This window comes from Pistacia vera, unplaced genomic scaffold, assembly GCF_008641045.1.
Source record: "Pistacia vera cultivar Batoury unplaced genomic scaffold, PisVer_v2 Contig249, whole genome shotgun sequence".
Lineage (NCBI taxonomy): Eukaryota > Viridiplantae > Streptophyta > Magnoliopsida > Sapindales > Anacardiaceae > Pistacia > Pistacia vera.
Window position 1 is genome coordinate 29,119 of NW_022196056.1, and position 15,509 is coordinate 44,627.

General features: G+C 35.3%; 2 protein-coding genes across 2 annotated transcripts; both read left to right on the forward strand.

Moving 5' to 3' along the window:
- Positions 1–312: 312 nt before the first annotated feature.
- Positions 313–12,344, forward strand: LOC116132169 (protein CROWDED NUCLEI 3). Its single transcript, XM_031417828.1, has 9 exons — positions 313–862; positions 1,667–1,876; positions 3,261–3,514; positions 3,636–3,906; positions 4,012–4,095; positions 5,050–7,178; positions 7,420–7,648; positions 7,759–7,989; positions 11,804–12,344. The coding sequence occupies exons 1-8, from the start codon at positions 545–547 to the stop codon at positions 7,984–7,986; spliced, it is 3,723 nt and encodes a 1,240-aa protein (XP_031273688.1). The 5' UTR covers positions 313–544; the 3' UTR covers positions 7,987–7,989; positions 11,804–12,344.
- LOC116132116 (protein CROWDED NUCLEI 3-like) lies at positions 8,275–11,706 on the forward strand. Its single transcript, XM_031417790.1, has 4 exons — positions 8,275–8,286; positions 8,770–10,898; positions 11,140–11,368; positions 11,479–11,706. Exons 1-4 carry the CDS (start codon positions 8,275–8,277, stop codon positions 11,704–11,706), a joined length of 2,598 nt encoding a protein of 865 aa, XP_031273650.1.
- Positions 12,345–15,509: the final 3,165 nt, after the last annotated feature.

Here is a 15,509-nt window from a genome sequence, read left to right on the forward strand (position 1 = left end):
ATTATTATAAGTTGTCACGGGTGTGAAAAATATTCCTCTGTGTTTTCACCGCAGACCACAATATTCTTCGTTTTCAGTATTTACCCCTATCCAAAGAGCCGTTGAAGACCGACCTGGGAAGCCTTCAGGCCCACGATCAGTGACCGACACGTCATTTTACACCGATCATATCAAACGCCACGCTCTTAAGCCACCTCAGTTATGCAATGACAATAATGCCCTCGAGTCTCACACTGCACAATAAAACATTCCGGGACATAAAAGTAAACCCGTCTTACAAACAAAATCAGAGGACGCGAGTCTTCTTCGCATTGATAATAACACTGGGATTTTCTGAGTTAAAAAAATAATTCAGAATCCATAGCCAATTCAAGTCTGTAATCATTTAAAATTTAAAAATAAAAATAAAAGGTTCTCAATTTTCCGACTCAAAACTTCTTCAATCTCTGTCAGATTTACCGTTACATTACAATTGTACGGAACACAAAAGAAAAAGGTTAGGGTTTCCTTTTCCAAGAAAGTGATTTCTTGATCACAAGAAACCATGTTCACGCCGCAGAGAAGGCCGGTTCCGGCAATCTCCCTGACGCCACGAGCCACCGAAACGCAGAGGAGCGGTACCGTTTCGAAAAATAGTAACTTTGGAGGCAAAGGGAAGGCCGTTGCTTTCTCTGAAAACCAACCACCGCCGCCGCCACCCGTGACTTCGCTGTTGGAGGCCAACGGCCTGGCGAGAGGCGAGGTGGGTGAATCGCAGGATGATTGGAGGGGGTTTCGGGAGGCTGGGTTATTGGATGAGGCCACCATGGAGCGGAAAGAACGTGAGGCTCTTATGCAGAGAGCCTCGAAGCTTGAACAAGAGGTATAAGATCACCAAGATTTCGTGATTTTAAATTTTTAAGGAAGGACCAAGCGAATTAAACTGCAACTTTTTTCACGTGACTATTGTTAGGACTTCTCCTTTCTTGGTTTTCTTGTTTTGCTTGTGCCTTCAATGTAGACTATCTTGTTTATTAAATTTTGGTAGCTGGTTTTATTTATCAAACAAAGAAAGGATGAAAGATAATATGTAGTAGTTTTCCCATGGCAATGTAGCCTTGAGGAGTTAGGTTAATGAGCAGAGTGAGGTTAGAGTGTTATTATGAGCGAGTGTTTAATGGAGAAAGGGGTTCATTTGAATGTCCCCTAGCAGTAATTCGGTTGAGTTGAGTTGAGCTATAAGAAATATGTCTTTTTTTTTTCTTTTTTTTTAACCCTGTCAATCGTACTTTTACTGTTTCATGAAGTCAATTTGTAAAGATATGGTGAGTGGTAGTTGATTTCTATGGAAAGTTGAATTGCCTTCTACTTATGCTGTATTATTTCTATCCTCTACTTTTATGGCATATGATTTGATGAAGAGGTTTACTTTTCCTATATGAAAGTTAAATTGAATTATAAATTGTTTCCTATAGTCAGTCATCGTTTTTTTATTTTTTTTAAATTGGTGATTTTTTTTTTCATATTTTTTTTTCTTTTCTCTCTTTAATCCTTTGTTCCTACATAATCTCACTTCTTTCATTATGTTTCTAATGTGAGATGCCATTGACTGTGTGGTTAAAGCCTTATATAATATACATTTGAGCAATGGCCTTTTGACATCTGATAGACTGTTCTTCTGTTGCAGTTGTTTGATTACCAGTATAATATGGGGCTTCTTCTTATTGAGAAGAAAGAATGGACTTCAAAATTTGAAGAGCTAAGCCAAGCTCTTGAAGAAACACAGGAGATCCTGAAACGTGAGCAGTCGGCTCATTTAATTGCATTAACTGAAGTTGAGAAGCGTGAGGAAAATTTGAGGAGAGCCTTCAGCATGGAGAAGCAGTGTGTGGCTGATGTACGCCATTTCTTTTCACCTTTAAGTTTTATCCTCTAATTATACATACTTGCTATGCATGTCTGATTATGCTTTATATTTGTACGGTTTTTTTACTATTGTAATGCAGATATTGTTCTTTATGATTACTTTCTGAGTTTCAATTCACAGAACGTTTTTCTGTTTTTTTTTGTTTTGGATTAAGTCCTACAATAAACCGTTCTTTTAATTTTTTATTTTGGTTATTAGATGCAATAATCTATTGCTAACTCGTGAGTATGTATTTATATCAGAAATTTTGCAGTTGCAGGCAGTATAGTGCTTATCCATGCACAAAGTTAGGGAGACGTTGAGATTAAACTTTACGTCTGGATATGTGAATTTCTTTACTAGATGAATTTTTTTCCCTCTTGATTGTCTTGGTTAATGCTTCTCTGGAAACCAATTTTAGAGATTTTTCTTCATATAACAATAACTAAATCAACAAATGTTTCAGCTTTACTGTGACTGATTATAAATCTATTTTAAAGCTTCTTTAAATTTTACTAATCAAACTTGTTATTTGATGCAAAGATCCATGGTTAAGTAGAAAGGAAGAAAGAGTGTTAGATTGTCAAAGGTTTGTTTATCCATGTTAGGTTGACACCCCTTTTAGAGCTTGTTTATTTTTATATTCTTTTAATCATTACATGACAAATTACCAAATTAAAGATTTCTTACCTTAAGTATGACTTTCTGCAGATCATTCATGTTTCTTTCTCACTTGAAGAGCGTCCATATCTTTAGACCAAACTTATTAGTAACTTGATATTCTTATGCAAAGATCCCTGGTTAAGCAGGAAAAAAGTTTTAGTCTGTCAAGGTTGATTCATCCTCGCTGGTTGATGCTTTATGCTTATGTATCAGTGAATTTGTAGCCAGAATTAAATGCATGACTGTCATTGGAAACCTTAACCTTGATTCTATATGTTACAATGTATATTTTTAATACACAAATGTTTGGATAATTAAAATCAAGTTCATCAGATTTTAGAGGGATTGACTATGATTGCTATCAGGTGGTGTGTGTTAATGTAAGCAACACTGTTGTATTATTATTAGATATGTTGTGCCACATTGGCTAAAATGAATCACACTTTACCTGTTATTGTTGTATTAAGATAGAACGATTTATAATGTAATGCTCCTAGAAGAATTGAAATTTCTTGCAATTTCTCAATATATATTATTTGAGTCTGCTTTGTCCACCATAAGTTTTAACCATTAATATCAATATAGAGAATGTTGCATGTGACGTTTTTTTTTACCTTTGACTATGTATCATTTGGCTGATTGGGTTCTTAATCTCTGTGGTGTACTCTTCTTATATTTATGTATGTCATGATCATGCATTCTGTCACTGCAGCTTGAAAGGGCTTTGCGTGATACGGAAGAGGAGCGTGCAAAAGTAAAACTTTTTTCAGAGAAAAAATTGACTGATGCAAATACTTTGGTTGTTGGAATTGAGTCGAAGTCATTGGTGGTGGAAGAGAAGATGCATGCCGCTGAAGCCAAAATTGCAGAGGTAAACATAAAGAGTTCTGAACTGGAGATGAAATTGCAAGAGTTGGAGGCTCGTGAAAGTGTGCTTCAAAGGGAACGCCTCTCCCTAATTACAGAGTATGTTTCATGTTTGGTCCCTTTAATATCTAACTTGATAATTTCTATTAAACTTGCTTCAGCATTGGATTAAATGACATGGCATTGGCAAAAAATTTATATTTGATTCTGTTGTTCTTAGACGAGAAGCACACAAGGCAACGTTCTATAAACAGAGAGAAGACTTACGGGAGTGGGAGACAAAATTACAAAAGGGGGATGAGATGCTCATTGAGCTTAGGAGAACCATAAACCAGAGAGAGGAAAGTGCAAACGAAAAGGACCGGATTCTAAAGCAGAAAGAGAGGGACCTTGAAGAGTTGGAAAAGAAGATTGATTTGTCCAACTCAAAGTTGAAAGAGAGGGAGGATGATATAAATAACCGATTAGCAGATTTAGTTGTAAAAGAAAGAGTGGGTTCTTTTGGCCAATCTTTATTTGTTGGAATTATTTTATTTATGTTCATATTTTTCCTCTTCTTTGAGGCATAATTTTATTTTCTTGATTTTTTGATTCAGGAAGCTGACTCCCTAAGAAGCACATCAGAGGTGAAAAAGAAGGAATTATTGACATTGGAAGAAAAACTTACTGCTAGGGAAAGAGTGAGTTCCAATGCTTAATGTTTTCTGTTGCACATATCATATATAAATATTGGAATATGTCTTTCTTTTGTTTATTTTTTGTCTTCATTTCGTGAACTACAATATAATACATATGGCTCAGTTTAACTATCTTTTGCCAGTATTGAAAGCCTATTACCGTACCTACTACATCGAACACCAAAAGGGTATAGAAAACGAAAAGGACTAAAAACGATAAGTTTCACTCGTTCTAACAATCTACAACCTGAACCAAGTTGACTTGCATCATTTGATTTTGCTTGTCAAATTGTTCAAGCCTTTTAGATGTTTGCAAATATTTACCAATTTTAAGCATCTATTTATTTCCTGGTTTGTGGGTGTGTAAATGCTGTTGAGAGCCTCTGGCTTTAGTTCTTTTCATAGCCTTACTAGAATTAAACTTCTTCATGTGTGCTGCAATTTTTGCCTCTTAAGCTGCACATGGCAGCCAGAGTTTGTATCCCACTATTAAACTTCATGATGATCCTTACATTTGCTTGATACATAGATCTCTCCTTCTTGCGTTCACCTTCCCTGCCTTTCTCACTCTTTATTTATTTCAACACGTCAACTATTGCTGCCTCATATGTTGATTGGCAAACGTAATGAGTTGCTGAGGCTTGCAGGACTTTTCAGAGTGGTGAATTTCTATAACTATTGAGTTTTGCTTTAACTGGAGTGACAGTTAATCGCTACATATTCCAATTAGTGTGCATATTTGCACTTGAGCATCTGTTTCTGTTAATTTGTGTATGTTAGTTTTCACTTATTGATTAAGAAGAGTGCTAGTTAGAATGGTTACATTAGTTGGTCTCTAGGGAGAGAATGTGATGCTGTTTGTTCTTTCTTTGCTTTTGTTTGTTAAGCTGGCTAGATTGTAGTTATATAATTAAGTTGGCATTCTAGAATTTCTGTCAACCATGGGTCTTTTTTCAGGTGGAAATTCAGAAGCTTCTTGATGATCAAAAGTGCATTCTGGATGCTAAGAGGCAGGAGTTTGAGCGAGAACTGGAAGATAAGAGGAAATCAGTTGAAGAGGAAATGAGAAGCAAGGTAACTGCCCTGGAGCAGAAGGAATTTGAAATTAAACACAAGGAAGAGAAGTTGGGAAAAAGAGAACAAGCATTGGATAAGAAGTCAGTGAGAGTTAAAGAGAAAGGGAAGGATCTTGAAGCAAGGTTGAAATCTGTAAAAGAAACAGAAAAGATTTTGAAAGCTGAGGAGAAAAATTTGGAGTTTGAAAAGCAACAATTGATTGCTGACAGAGAGAGCTTGGAGATTCTCAAATCTGACATTGATAAGTTAGAGGCTGAAACTTCTGAGCAGGAGTTCCAGATTCAAGAAGAACGTCAGAAGCTTAAAATTATTGAAGAAGAGAGGTCGGAACATCGGCGTTTGAAGTCAGAGTTGAAACAGCAGATAGAAATGTTCAGACATCAGCAGGAGTTACTTCTGAAGGAACATGAAGATTTGAAACAGGAAAGGGGGAGGTTTGAGAAAGAATGGGAAGGGCTAGATGAGAAAAGAGATGAAATTAGTAAAGAGCTGAAAAATATTGCTGAAGAGAAACATAAGTTGGAAAAATTGCAGCATTCAGAAGAAAAAAGATTTAAAAAAGAGGAATCTGCAATGCAGGATTATATTCAGAGGGAGTTGGAAGCTATTAGACTGAAGAAAGAATCATTTGAAGCAACAATGAAGCATGAGCAGTTGCTTTTATCTGAAAATGCTCAAAATGAGCGCAAGAAGATGCTTGAAGATTTTGAGACGCAGAAAATGAATCAAGAATCTGACATACTGAATAGACAGGAAAGAATGGAAAAAGATCTGCAGGAAAGGAAGAGAGCATTTTATGAAAAGAAAGAGGGAGAACTTAATGAATTAAATCACTTGAAGGAAGTTGCTGAGAAAGAAATGCAAGAAATAAGATGTGAGAGGGATGAATTCGAGAGGCAGAAGCAGGAAGTTAAAATGAACAAAGAAAAGCTGAAAGAACAACAACTTGGAATGCGCAAGGACATTGATGAGCTTGACATTCTTTGCAGGAGGCATTATCATGATCGCAAACATTTTAAGCGCGAAAAAGAACACTTCCTTGAGTTTGTTGAGAAGCAAAAGAGTTGTGAGAACTGTGGAGAAATGACAAGGGAATTTGTACTTTCCGATATGCGATTACCTGATGTGGAAGATGAGGATGCTCTTCCTTTATCAATTCTGGCTGATAGATCTTTGGGCAACCTTCAAGGTGCTATAGGTGTTCCATATGATTCAAATACTGAGAGATCTCATGCACTTGATTTGGGATATGCAGATGCTGGAGGTCGCATGTCTTGGTTACGTAAATGCACTTCTAGGATTTTTAGCATCTCTCCTACTAAAAAGAGTGCTCGTGGTTCTACTTCAGTTTTGGGAGAGGAACAACTACAGTTACCTGTGCCAGCTGATAAGCAAGAAAAGACTGAGGGGTCTGGTGTGCTTGTCAGTAAAGAAGCAAGATCATGCAAAATTCCAGAAGATGAATTCCAACCATCTCTCAGGATGGCAAATGATTCCTTTGATTTTCAACAGCTCCAATCTGATAACACAATCAGAGAGGTGGATGATGGGTATGCTCCATCTGTTGATGATCATAGCTACATGGATAGCAAGGTACAAGACATTCCTGAAGATTCCCTGCAGTCAGAACTAAGGAGTGCTCGCCGGAAACCTGGGAGGAAGCCCAAGTCTGGATTGAACAGAACACGCTCAGTGAAGGCTGTGGTTGATGATGCAAAGAAGTTTCTTGGGGAAAGCCCTGAAGGTGCAAAATTTAATGCGAGCATGCAGGCGCATGAGGATAATCAAGGGATTTCTAGCCATACTGAGGAGGCAGCTGGTGGTGGTACTGCAAGGAAGCGGCGACGATCACAAACATCTAAAATTACAGAAAGTGAGCAAGATGGTGCTGATAGCGAGGGACCTTCAGACAGTGTCACTGCTGGTGGACGCAGGAAGAGACAGCAGACTGTTGTTCAAGCCCTACCAGCTCCAGGAGAGAAGCGATACAATCTCAGACGACACAAGACGTAAGTCCCTGATGTGTTTATTTGCAAGTGAATTTTGTGGCATGGTGACTGCCAATTTTGCAGTTCTATAGTCTATACGTAGAATGATGTTAGTTTTATTGAGTGTCCTAGTTGGATTTTTCCTGGTGAATTGATAGAAAATGAAGATTGATCCTGCTAGATTTTTTTTGAGTATTACTTTAGCTGTACAAGCAACAGAACACACTCAACCAAATCTGATATGTTATTTAATCTTTATCAGTGCAAACACAGCCGTAGCTGCACAAGCCGTAGCAACACAAGCCGCATCTGATCTGAACAAGACAGGGAAGAAGATAGCCAAAGGTGCTAGTGTAGTGGAAGCAGTACCAAATCCAGGCGCTGCATCTGTGTTGTCTCTGGGAGTTGCTAGTGAGAATGGCAAATCTACCCAATTGGTGCAGGTAACAGCAGTAAAAAGTGTGGAGTTCTCACAGGACAGGGTTGTCCAGGTAAAACCTGTTTCCTCTTTCCATGTTTGTATTAGTTGCTGATTATCAGCTGATATTCCTGAGCATTTCTTTTGTTGGGCCACTTTTTCATTAGTTATTATGTTATACAGTTTAAGGCAACTGAGGACATTGTTGATGATAATGCTGATGGCCAGAAGTCAATTGAAAATACTGAGTTGAGTGAGGAAGTTAATGGTACACCAGAAGATGTTGATGAAGATGAGAATGGGAGTACAATCCTTGAGGATGAAGATGATGATGACGACGATGATGATGGTTCAGATCATCCTGGTGAAGTGTCAATTGGGAAGAAGCTGTGGAATTTTTTTACATCTTGAAGGGTATCGCTCCCCCCTCCCTTTGCTTTTCCTGATTTTTGCTATTCAAAGTGAGCAAGATTGTTAGATGTTGGACTTGCAAGTTGACTTGCATCATTTGATTTTGCTTGTCAAATTGTTCAAGCCTTTTAGATGTTTGCAAATATTTACCAATTTTAAGCATCTATTTATTTCCTGGTTTGTGGGTGTGTAAATGCTGTTGAGAGCCTCTGGCTTTAGTTCTTTTCATAGCCTTACTAGAATTAAACTTCTTCATGTGTGCTGCAATTTTTGCCTCTTAAGCTGCACATGGCAGCCAGAGTTTGTATCCCACTATTAAACTTCATGATGATCCTTACATTTGCTTGATACATAGATCTCTCCTTCTTGCGTTCACCTTCCCTGCCTTTCTCACTCTTTATTTATTTCAACACGTCAACTATTGCTGCCTCATATGTTGATTGGCAAACGTAATGAGTTGCTGAGGCTTGCAGGACTTTTCAGAGTGGTGAATTTCTATAACTATTGAGTTTTGCTTTAACTGGAGTGACAGTTAATCGCTACATATTCCAATTAGTGTGCATATTTGCACTTGAGCATCTGTTTCTGTTAATTTGTGTATGTTAGTTTTCACTTATTGATTAAGAAGAGTGCTAGTTAGAATGGTTACATTAGTTGGTCTCTAGGGAGAGAATGTGATGCTGTTTGTTCTTTCTTTGCTTTTGTTTGTTAAGCTGGCTAGATTGTAGTTATATAATTAAGTTGGCATTCTAGAATTTCTGTCAACCATGGGTCTTTTTTCAGGTGGAAATTCAGAAGCTTCTTGATGATCAAAAGTGCATTCTGGATGCTAAGAGGCAGGAGTTTGAGCGAGAACTGGAAGATAAGAGGAAATCAGTTGAAGAGGAAATGAGAAGCAAGGTAACTGCCCTGGAGCAGAAGGAATTTGAAATTAAACACAAGGAAGAGAAGTTGGGAAAAAGAGAACAAGCATTGGATAAGAAGTCAGTGAGAGTTAAAGAGAAAGGGAAGGATCTTGAAGCAAGGTTGAAATCTGTAAAAGAAACAGAAAAGATTTTGAAAGCTGAGGAGAAAAATTTGGAGTTTGAAAAGCAACAATTGATTGCTGACAGAGAGAGCTTGGAGATTCTCAAATCTGACATTGATAAGTTAGAGGCTGAAACTTCTGAGCAGGAGTTCCAGATTCAAGAAGAACGTCAGAAGCTTAAAATTATTGAAGAAGAGAGGTCGGAACATCGGCGTTTGAAGTCAGAGTTGAAACAGCAGATAGAAATGTTCAGACATCAGCAGGAGTTACTTCTGAAGGAACATGAAGATTTGAAACAGGAAAGGGGGAGGTTTGAGAAAGAATGGGAAGGGCTAGATGAGAAAAGAGATGAAATTAGTAAAGAGCTGAAAAATATTGCTGAAGAGAAACATAAGTTGGAAAAATTGCAGCATTCAGAAGAAAAAAGATTTAAAAAAGAGGAATCTGCAATGCAGGATTATATTCAGAGGGAGTTGGAAGCTATTAGACTGAAGAAAGAATCATTTGAAGCAACAATGAAGCATGAGCAGTTGCTTTTATCTGAAAATGCTCAAAATGAGCGCAAGAAGATGCTTGAAGATTTTGAGACGCAGAAAATGAATCAAGAATCTGACATACTGAATAGACAGGAAAGAATGGAAAAAGATCTGCAGGAAAGGAAGAGAGCATTTTATGAAAAGAAAGAGGGAGAACTTAATGAATTAAATCACTTGAAGGAAGTTGCTGAGAAAGAAATGCAAGAAATAAGATGTGAGAGGGATGAATTCGAGAGGCAGAAGCAGGAAGTTAAAATGAACAAAGAAAAGCTGAAAGAACAACAACTTGGAATGCGCAAGGACATTGATGAGCTTGACATTCTTTGCAGGAGGCATTATCATGATCGCAAACATTTTAAGCGCGAAAAAGAACACTTCCTTGAGTTTGTTGAGAAGCAAAAGAGTTGTGAGAACTGTGGAGAAATGACAAGGGAATTTGTACTTTCCGATATGCGATTACCTGATGTGGAAGATGAGGATGCTCTTCCTTTATCAATTCTGGCTGATAGATCTTTGGGCAACCTTCAAGGTGCTATAGGTGTTCCATATGATTCAAATACTGAGAGATCTCATGCACTTGATTTGGGATATGCAGATGCTGGAGGTCGCATGTCTTGGTTACGTAAATGCACTTCTAGGATTTTTAGCATCTCTCCTACTAAAAAGAGTGCTCGTGGTTCTACTTCAGTTTTGGGAGAGGAACAACTACAGTTACCTGTGCCAGCTGATAAGCAAGAAAAGACTGAGGGGTCTGGTGTGCTTGTCAGTAAAGAAGCAAGATCATGCAAAATTCCAGAAGATGAATTCCAACCATCTCTCAGGATGGCAAATGATTCCTTTGATTTTCAACAGCTCCAATCTGATAACACAATCAGAGAGGTGGATGATGGGTATGCTCCATCTGTTGATGATCATAGCTACATGGATAGCAAGGTACAAGACATTCCTGAAGATTCCCTGCAGTCAGAACTAAGGAGTGCTCGCCGGAAACCTGGGAGGAAGCCCAAGTCTGGATTGAACAGAACACGCTCAGTGAAGGCTGTGGTTGATGATGCAAAGAAGTTTCTTGGGGAAAGCCCTGAAGGTGCAAAATTTAATGCGAGCATGCAGGCGCATGAGGATAATCAAGGGATTTCTAGCCATACTGAGGAGGCAGCTGGTGGTGGTACTGCAAGGAAGCGGCGACGATCACAAACATCTAAAATTACAGAAAGTGAGCAAGATGGTGCTGATAGCGAGGGACCTTCAGACAGTGTCACTGCTGGTGGACGCAGGAAGAGACAGCAGACTGTTGTTCAAGCCCTACCAGCTCCAGGAGAGAAGCGATACAATCTCAGACGACACAAGACGTAAGTCCCTGATGTGTTTATTTGCAAGTGAATTTTGTGGCATGGTGACTGCCAATTTTGCAGTTCTATAGTCTATACGTAGAATGATGTTAGTTTTATTGAGTGTCCTAGTTGGATTTTTCCTGGTGAATTGATAGAAAATGAAGATTGATCCTGCTAGATTTTTTTTGAGTATTACTTTAGCTGTACAAGCAACAGAACACACTCAACCAAATCTGATATGTTATTTAATCTTTATCAGTGCAAACACAGCCGTAGCTGCACAAGCCGTAGCAACACAAGCCGCATCTGATCTGAACAAGACAGGGAAGAAGATAGCCAAAGGTGCTAGTGTAGTGGAAGCAGTACCAAATCCAGGCGCTGCATCTGTGTTGTCTCTGGGAGTTGCTAGTGAGAATGGCAAATCTACCCAATTGGTGCAGGTAACAGCAGTAAAAAGTGTGGAGTTCTCACAGGACAGGGTTGTCCAGGTAAAACCTGTTTCCTCTTTCCATGTTTGTATTAGTTGCTGATTATCAGCTGATATTCCTGAGCATTTCTTTTGTTGGGCCACTTTTTCATTAGTTATTATGTTATACAGTTTAAGGCAACTGAGGACATTGTTGATGATAATGCTGATGGCCAGAAGTCAATTGAAAATACTGAGTTGAGTGAGGAAGTTAATGGTACACCAGAAGATGTTGATGAAGATGAGAATGGGAGTACAATCCTTGAGGATGAAGATGATGATGACGACGATGATGATGGTTCAGATCATCCTGGTGAAGTGTCAATTGGGAAGAAGCTGTGGAATTTTTTTACATCTTGAAGGGTATCGCTCCCCCCTCCCCTCTAGTTTTTTTTTTTATTTTCTTCATTTAATTCTTTGAACTCACTGTCCGGAGTATGTTTTCTTTCTGTTTTAGGTGTTACACTAACAGGGAAAATTTAGCATAAACTGGTATAATTCCTTATCCTTATAAACCCGTCTTCTTCGGGGAATAAACAATTGTTAGGGAAAGCTGGCGGTTGATACTGATTTTGTTCAAGATTTGGAGCCTGGTTTATTGATAGCAGCACGGCCTAGTTGATTTTATGTACTTTTAGTTGTAACTTCTTGGTGCAATTTTAATGAGCGACACCTTTGATAATTTATATTTGCATATATGGTTGACAAAACCAAAGCCCCTAATCTTTATGTATCGTCTCCAGTTACAGTCTGGATCATTTTCTTGGTATTATGTGAGCTGGTTTTCACGGTTATGGATGGTTCTTCAATGAACATAAGCACTAACAAATAGAATGTATAAGAATCGGAGTTCATGAAGCTTCAAGAAAGAGACATGTAGCTGTAGCTTAATTTCAAGATAAATTTCAAGTAATGTTACAAATATTTAATGTGGCAGCCACATTGCATGATGTGTTTCTTAATAGTTACAGTTTTAAACCACTTCTTTGAGGTTATTATTCCTGTATTGCGCGTGTTCTCTCTTGATCTGCTTTTTATGAATGTGATGCAGAGATTAAAATGTAGTGGGATTAGTGAAGAAGATTCGGCTTCATAATTAAATTTTGTCCTTTTGGGTTGGAAAAGAAGCCGAGGTGAAAAGAAGAGGTACTGATTCCAGTTAAAGCGCTTTTAGTGTTTGTATTTTAGTAATTACCAGTACTTATTCTTCTTCTTCTTCTATATATAAGTTTAATTTAATTGGATGGTGGAAGTAAAAGGTAATGACTGCTTGCTTTCACATAAAATCGGTGGGATTTGTTAAATAAAATACTGAATTTGTTTGACGAGTCTCCATCAGGAGTGGATATAGATCTGCACGTATTGATATCTTGGTTACGGAAGATCTGTCAGCGATGTCATTTGAACTTTTAACAACATAAGCATTGATGATACAGATATTTAGGTAAGTTTCTTGGGAAATTTGTTGATGGTAAACTTAGAATATGAGTATTTGATTTCCAAATCCCGGGATTTCTGGTCAAGCAAAATGCGTCCTTTTAATCACAGGCTCAGCCAGTAGTACTGTTTTGGCCTCCCACTAACATTAATGAACACCCCCACCCTCTTTTTTCATTTCATATCTGTTGTAAAATGAATAAAATAAAAGAGAAATCTAGGAAGGGATGAAACTGTAATCATATAATAGGATAGGGACTAGAAAGAGATAGAATAACGGGGGGCTCTTGAATTATTGCTCTTTAACTAAGATTTATGCCGATTCAAGTGTGTTTTGCAAATGAAAATGTGAGCCAAAGATGAGAAGCCATCTAAGCCAATAAAACAATAGGATAAAATTAGGGGTGAGTACTTTCAGGTACCCTGTATTTTTCAGGGGAACTAGAACCGGAACTTCACAGTGCAGGTTCCCAAAAAAATGAACCAGAATCGGAACTGTACAGTGCAAGTTCTTAAATTTAAAGAACCGGAACTTAAAATGCAGGTTTCGGTTCCTTTCCCAAGTACCTTATAAAAAATCAATTAACCCCTATTAGTTTAAAAAATGACAAAAATACCTTAAAAGTTTACAAATACATCACTAACAAAATTTGATTACTCATTCATTTGTGTCCAATGTGACTCATAAATCCTCTAATCTCTAAGCAACATTTGAATTCAATTAATTCATCACAATTCACATAGAATTCCTCAATCAAAACCAAAACACAAACAATTAATTAAACAATCATACTATAAATCTATAATTTAATATTATAATTAATTAAATTTCTAATCATTTAATTAAGTATTGTACTAATGTTTATAATGGAATATTATAATTAATTAAGTAATTATACTATAAATCTATATAATGTAATGTTATAATTAAATAATTTTTTTATCATTTAATTAAGTAATGTACTAACGTAATAAATTACTAATGTTTATAATGTAATGTTATAAATTTATAATTAATTAAGTAATCATTTAACTATATAATGTTATAATTAATTAAGTAATTATAATATAATGTAATGTTATAAATAATTAAGTAATTATTTAATTTTAATTTAATGTTTTAATTAATTAAATTTTTAATCATTTAATTAAGTATTGTATTAATGTTTATAATAGAATGTTATAATTAATTAAGTAATCATTTGTTTATAACCTAATGTTATAATTAATTAAGTAATCATACTATAAATTTATAATATAATACTATAATTAATTAAATTTTTAATCATTTAATTAAATATTGTGCTAATGTAATAAAAAAACTAATATTTATAATATAATGTCATAATTAATTAAGTAATTATTAAATTATATAATGTTATAATTAATTATGTGATCATACTATAATGTAATGTTATAATGAATTAAGTAAACATACTATAAATCTTTAATGTAATATTATAATTAATTAAATTTATAATCATTTAATTAAGTATTATACTAATGTAGTACATTACTAATGTTTATAATATAATGTCATAATTAATTATGTAATGTTATAATTAATTATGTGATTATACTATAATGTAATATTATAATGGATTGGGTAATCATACTATAAATTTTTAATGTAATATTATAATTAATTAAATTTCTTATCGTTTAATTAAATATTGTACTAATGTTTATAATGGAATGCTATAATTAATTAAGTAATTATTAGTTTATAATGTAATGTTATAATTAATTAAGTAATTGTACTATAAATCTATAATGTAATGTTATAATTAATTAAAATTTTAATTATTTAATTAAATAATGTACTAAATTACTAATGTAACGTTATAAACTTATAATTAATTAAGTAATAATTTAACTATAATGTAATGTTATAATTGATTAAGTAATCATTTAACTAGTAATGTATTAATGTTTATCGATTTATCAAATATAATTAATTAATTACTAATTTACTATATATATACTTAGAACTTGAAGTAAATAACTAAATATTATATTATTATTCATTCAGATATACTATTTTATTCAAAAATAATATTTTTAATAACATTAAAACACTTTTAATTTGTTATAATTCCAATTATACATTTAATTAATCAAAACTTTAATATTAATATATTAAAGTTTTTTATATGGTATAGTTTATATGTAATAAGTATAATTGTATATTTATTTAATTAGGTTATTGTAAAAATTTAACTTTTTCTATTTTAAATTTTATTATATGTAAAATTACAATAAACCCTGTATTCTTCATAGATATTTTATTTCAGCCCAGACTCCAAAACAGGGTATTTCCTGAGGTTCCAAGTTGGGTACCTGTTGCAGGTTCTTTTTTTCATGTTCTAGTTTCTCCACATGTAGGAACCGAAACCAAAAACGGAACCAGAACCGCACAATGTCGATTCTAAAAAAATGGAACCAGAACCTACTCGCATAGTATCGATTCTAGGTAGATTTCGATTCTGGTTCAGATTCTATCCGCTACTTGTACTCACCCCTTGATAAAACTTGATCAAAGGAAAAAAGAGTACAGTGCACATGTGTCATAGATCAGTCTCCTTCAAAAGATTTGCTCTATCTAATATTATGCATAAAATCATTGATAAACTCAATTACTTATTAAGTCCCCATATGTTGATTCCAAATACTAGCTTCTCAAAAGAGCCTACACCTATTACAAAATCATTTGTTTAGACGTTTTA

Excerpts from the sequence above, each read along its gene's own strand:
- LOC116132169 (XM_031417828.1), top strand. The coding sequence starts at position 545 with ATGTTCACGCCGCAGAGAAGGCCGGTTCCGGCAATCTCCCTGACGCCA. Across the intron at positions 1,877-3,260 it reads AGAAGCAGTGTGTGGCTGAT|CTTGAAAGGGCTTTGCGTGA; the intron begins GTACGCCATTTC and ends CTGTCACTGCAG. Across the intron at positions 4,096-5,049 it reads AACTTACTGCTAGGGAAAGA|GTGGAAATTCAGAAGCTTCT; the intron begins GTGAGTTCCAAT and ends GTCTTTTTTCAG.
- LOC116132116 (XM_031417790.1), top strand. Across the intron at positions 10,899-11,139 it reads AATCTCAGACGACACAAGAC|TGCAAACACAGCCGTAGCTG; the intron begins GTAAGTCCCTGA and ends AATCTTTATCAG. Across the intron at positions 11,369-11,478 it reads CACAGGACAGGGTTGTCCAG|TTTAAGGCAACTGAGGACAT; the intron begins GTAAAACCTGTT and ends TATGTTATACAG.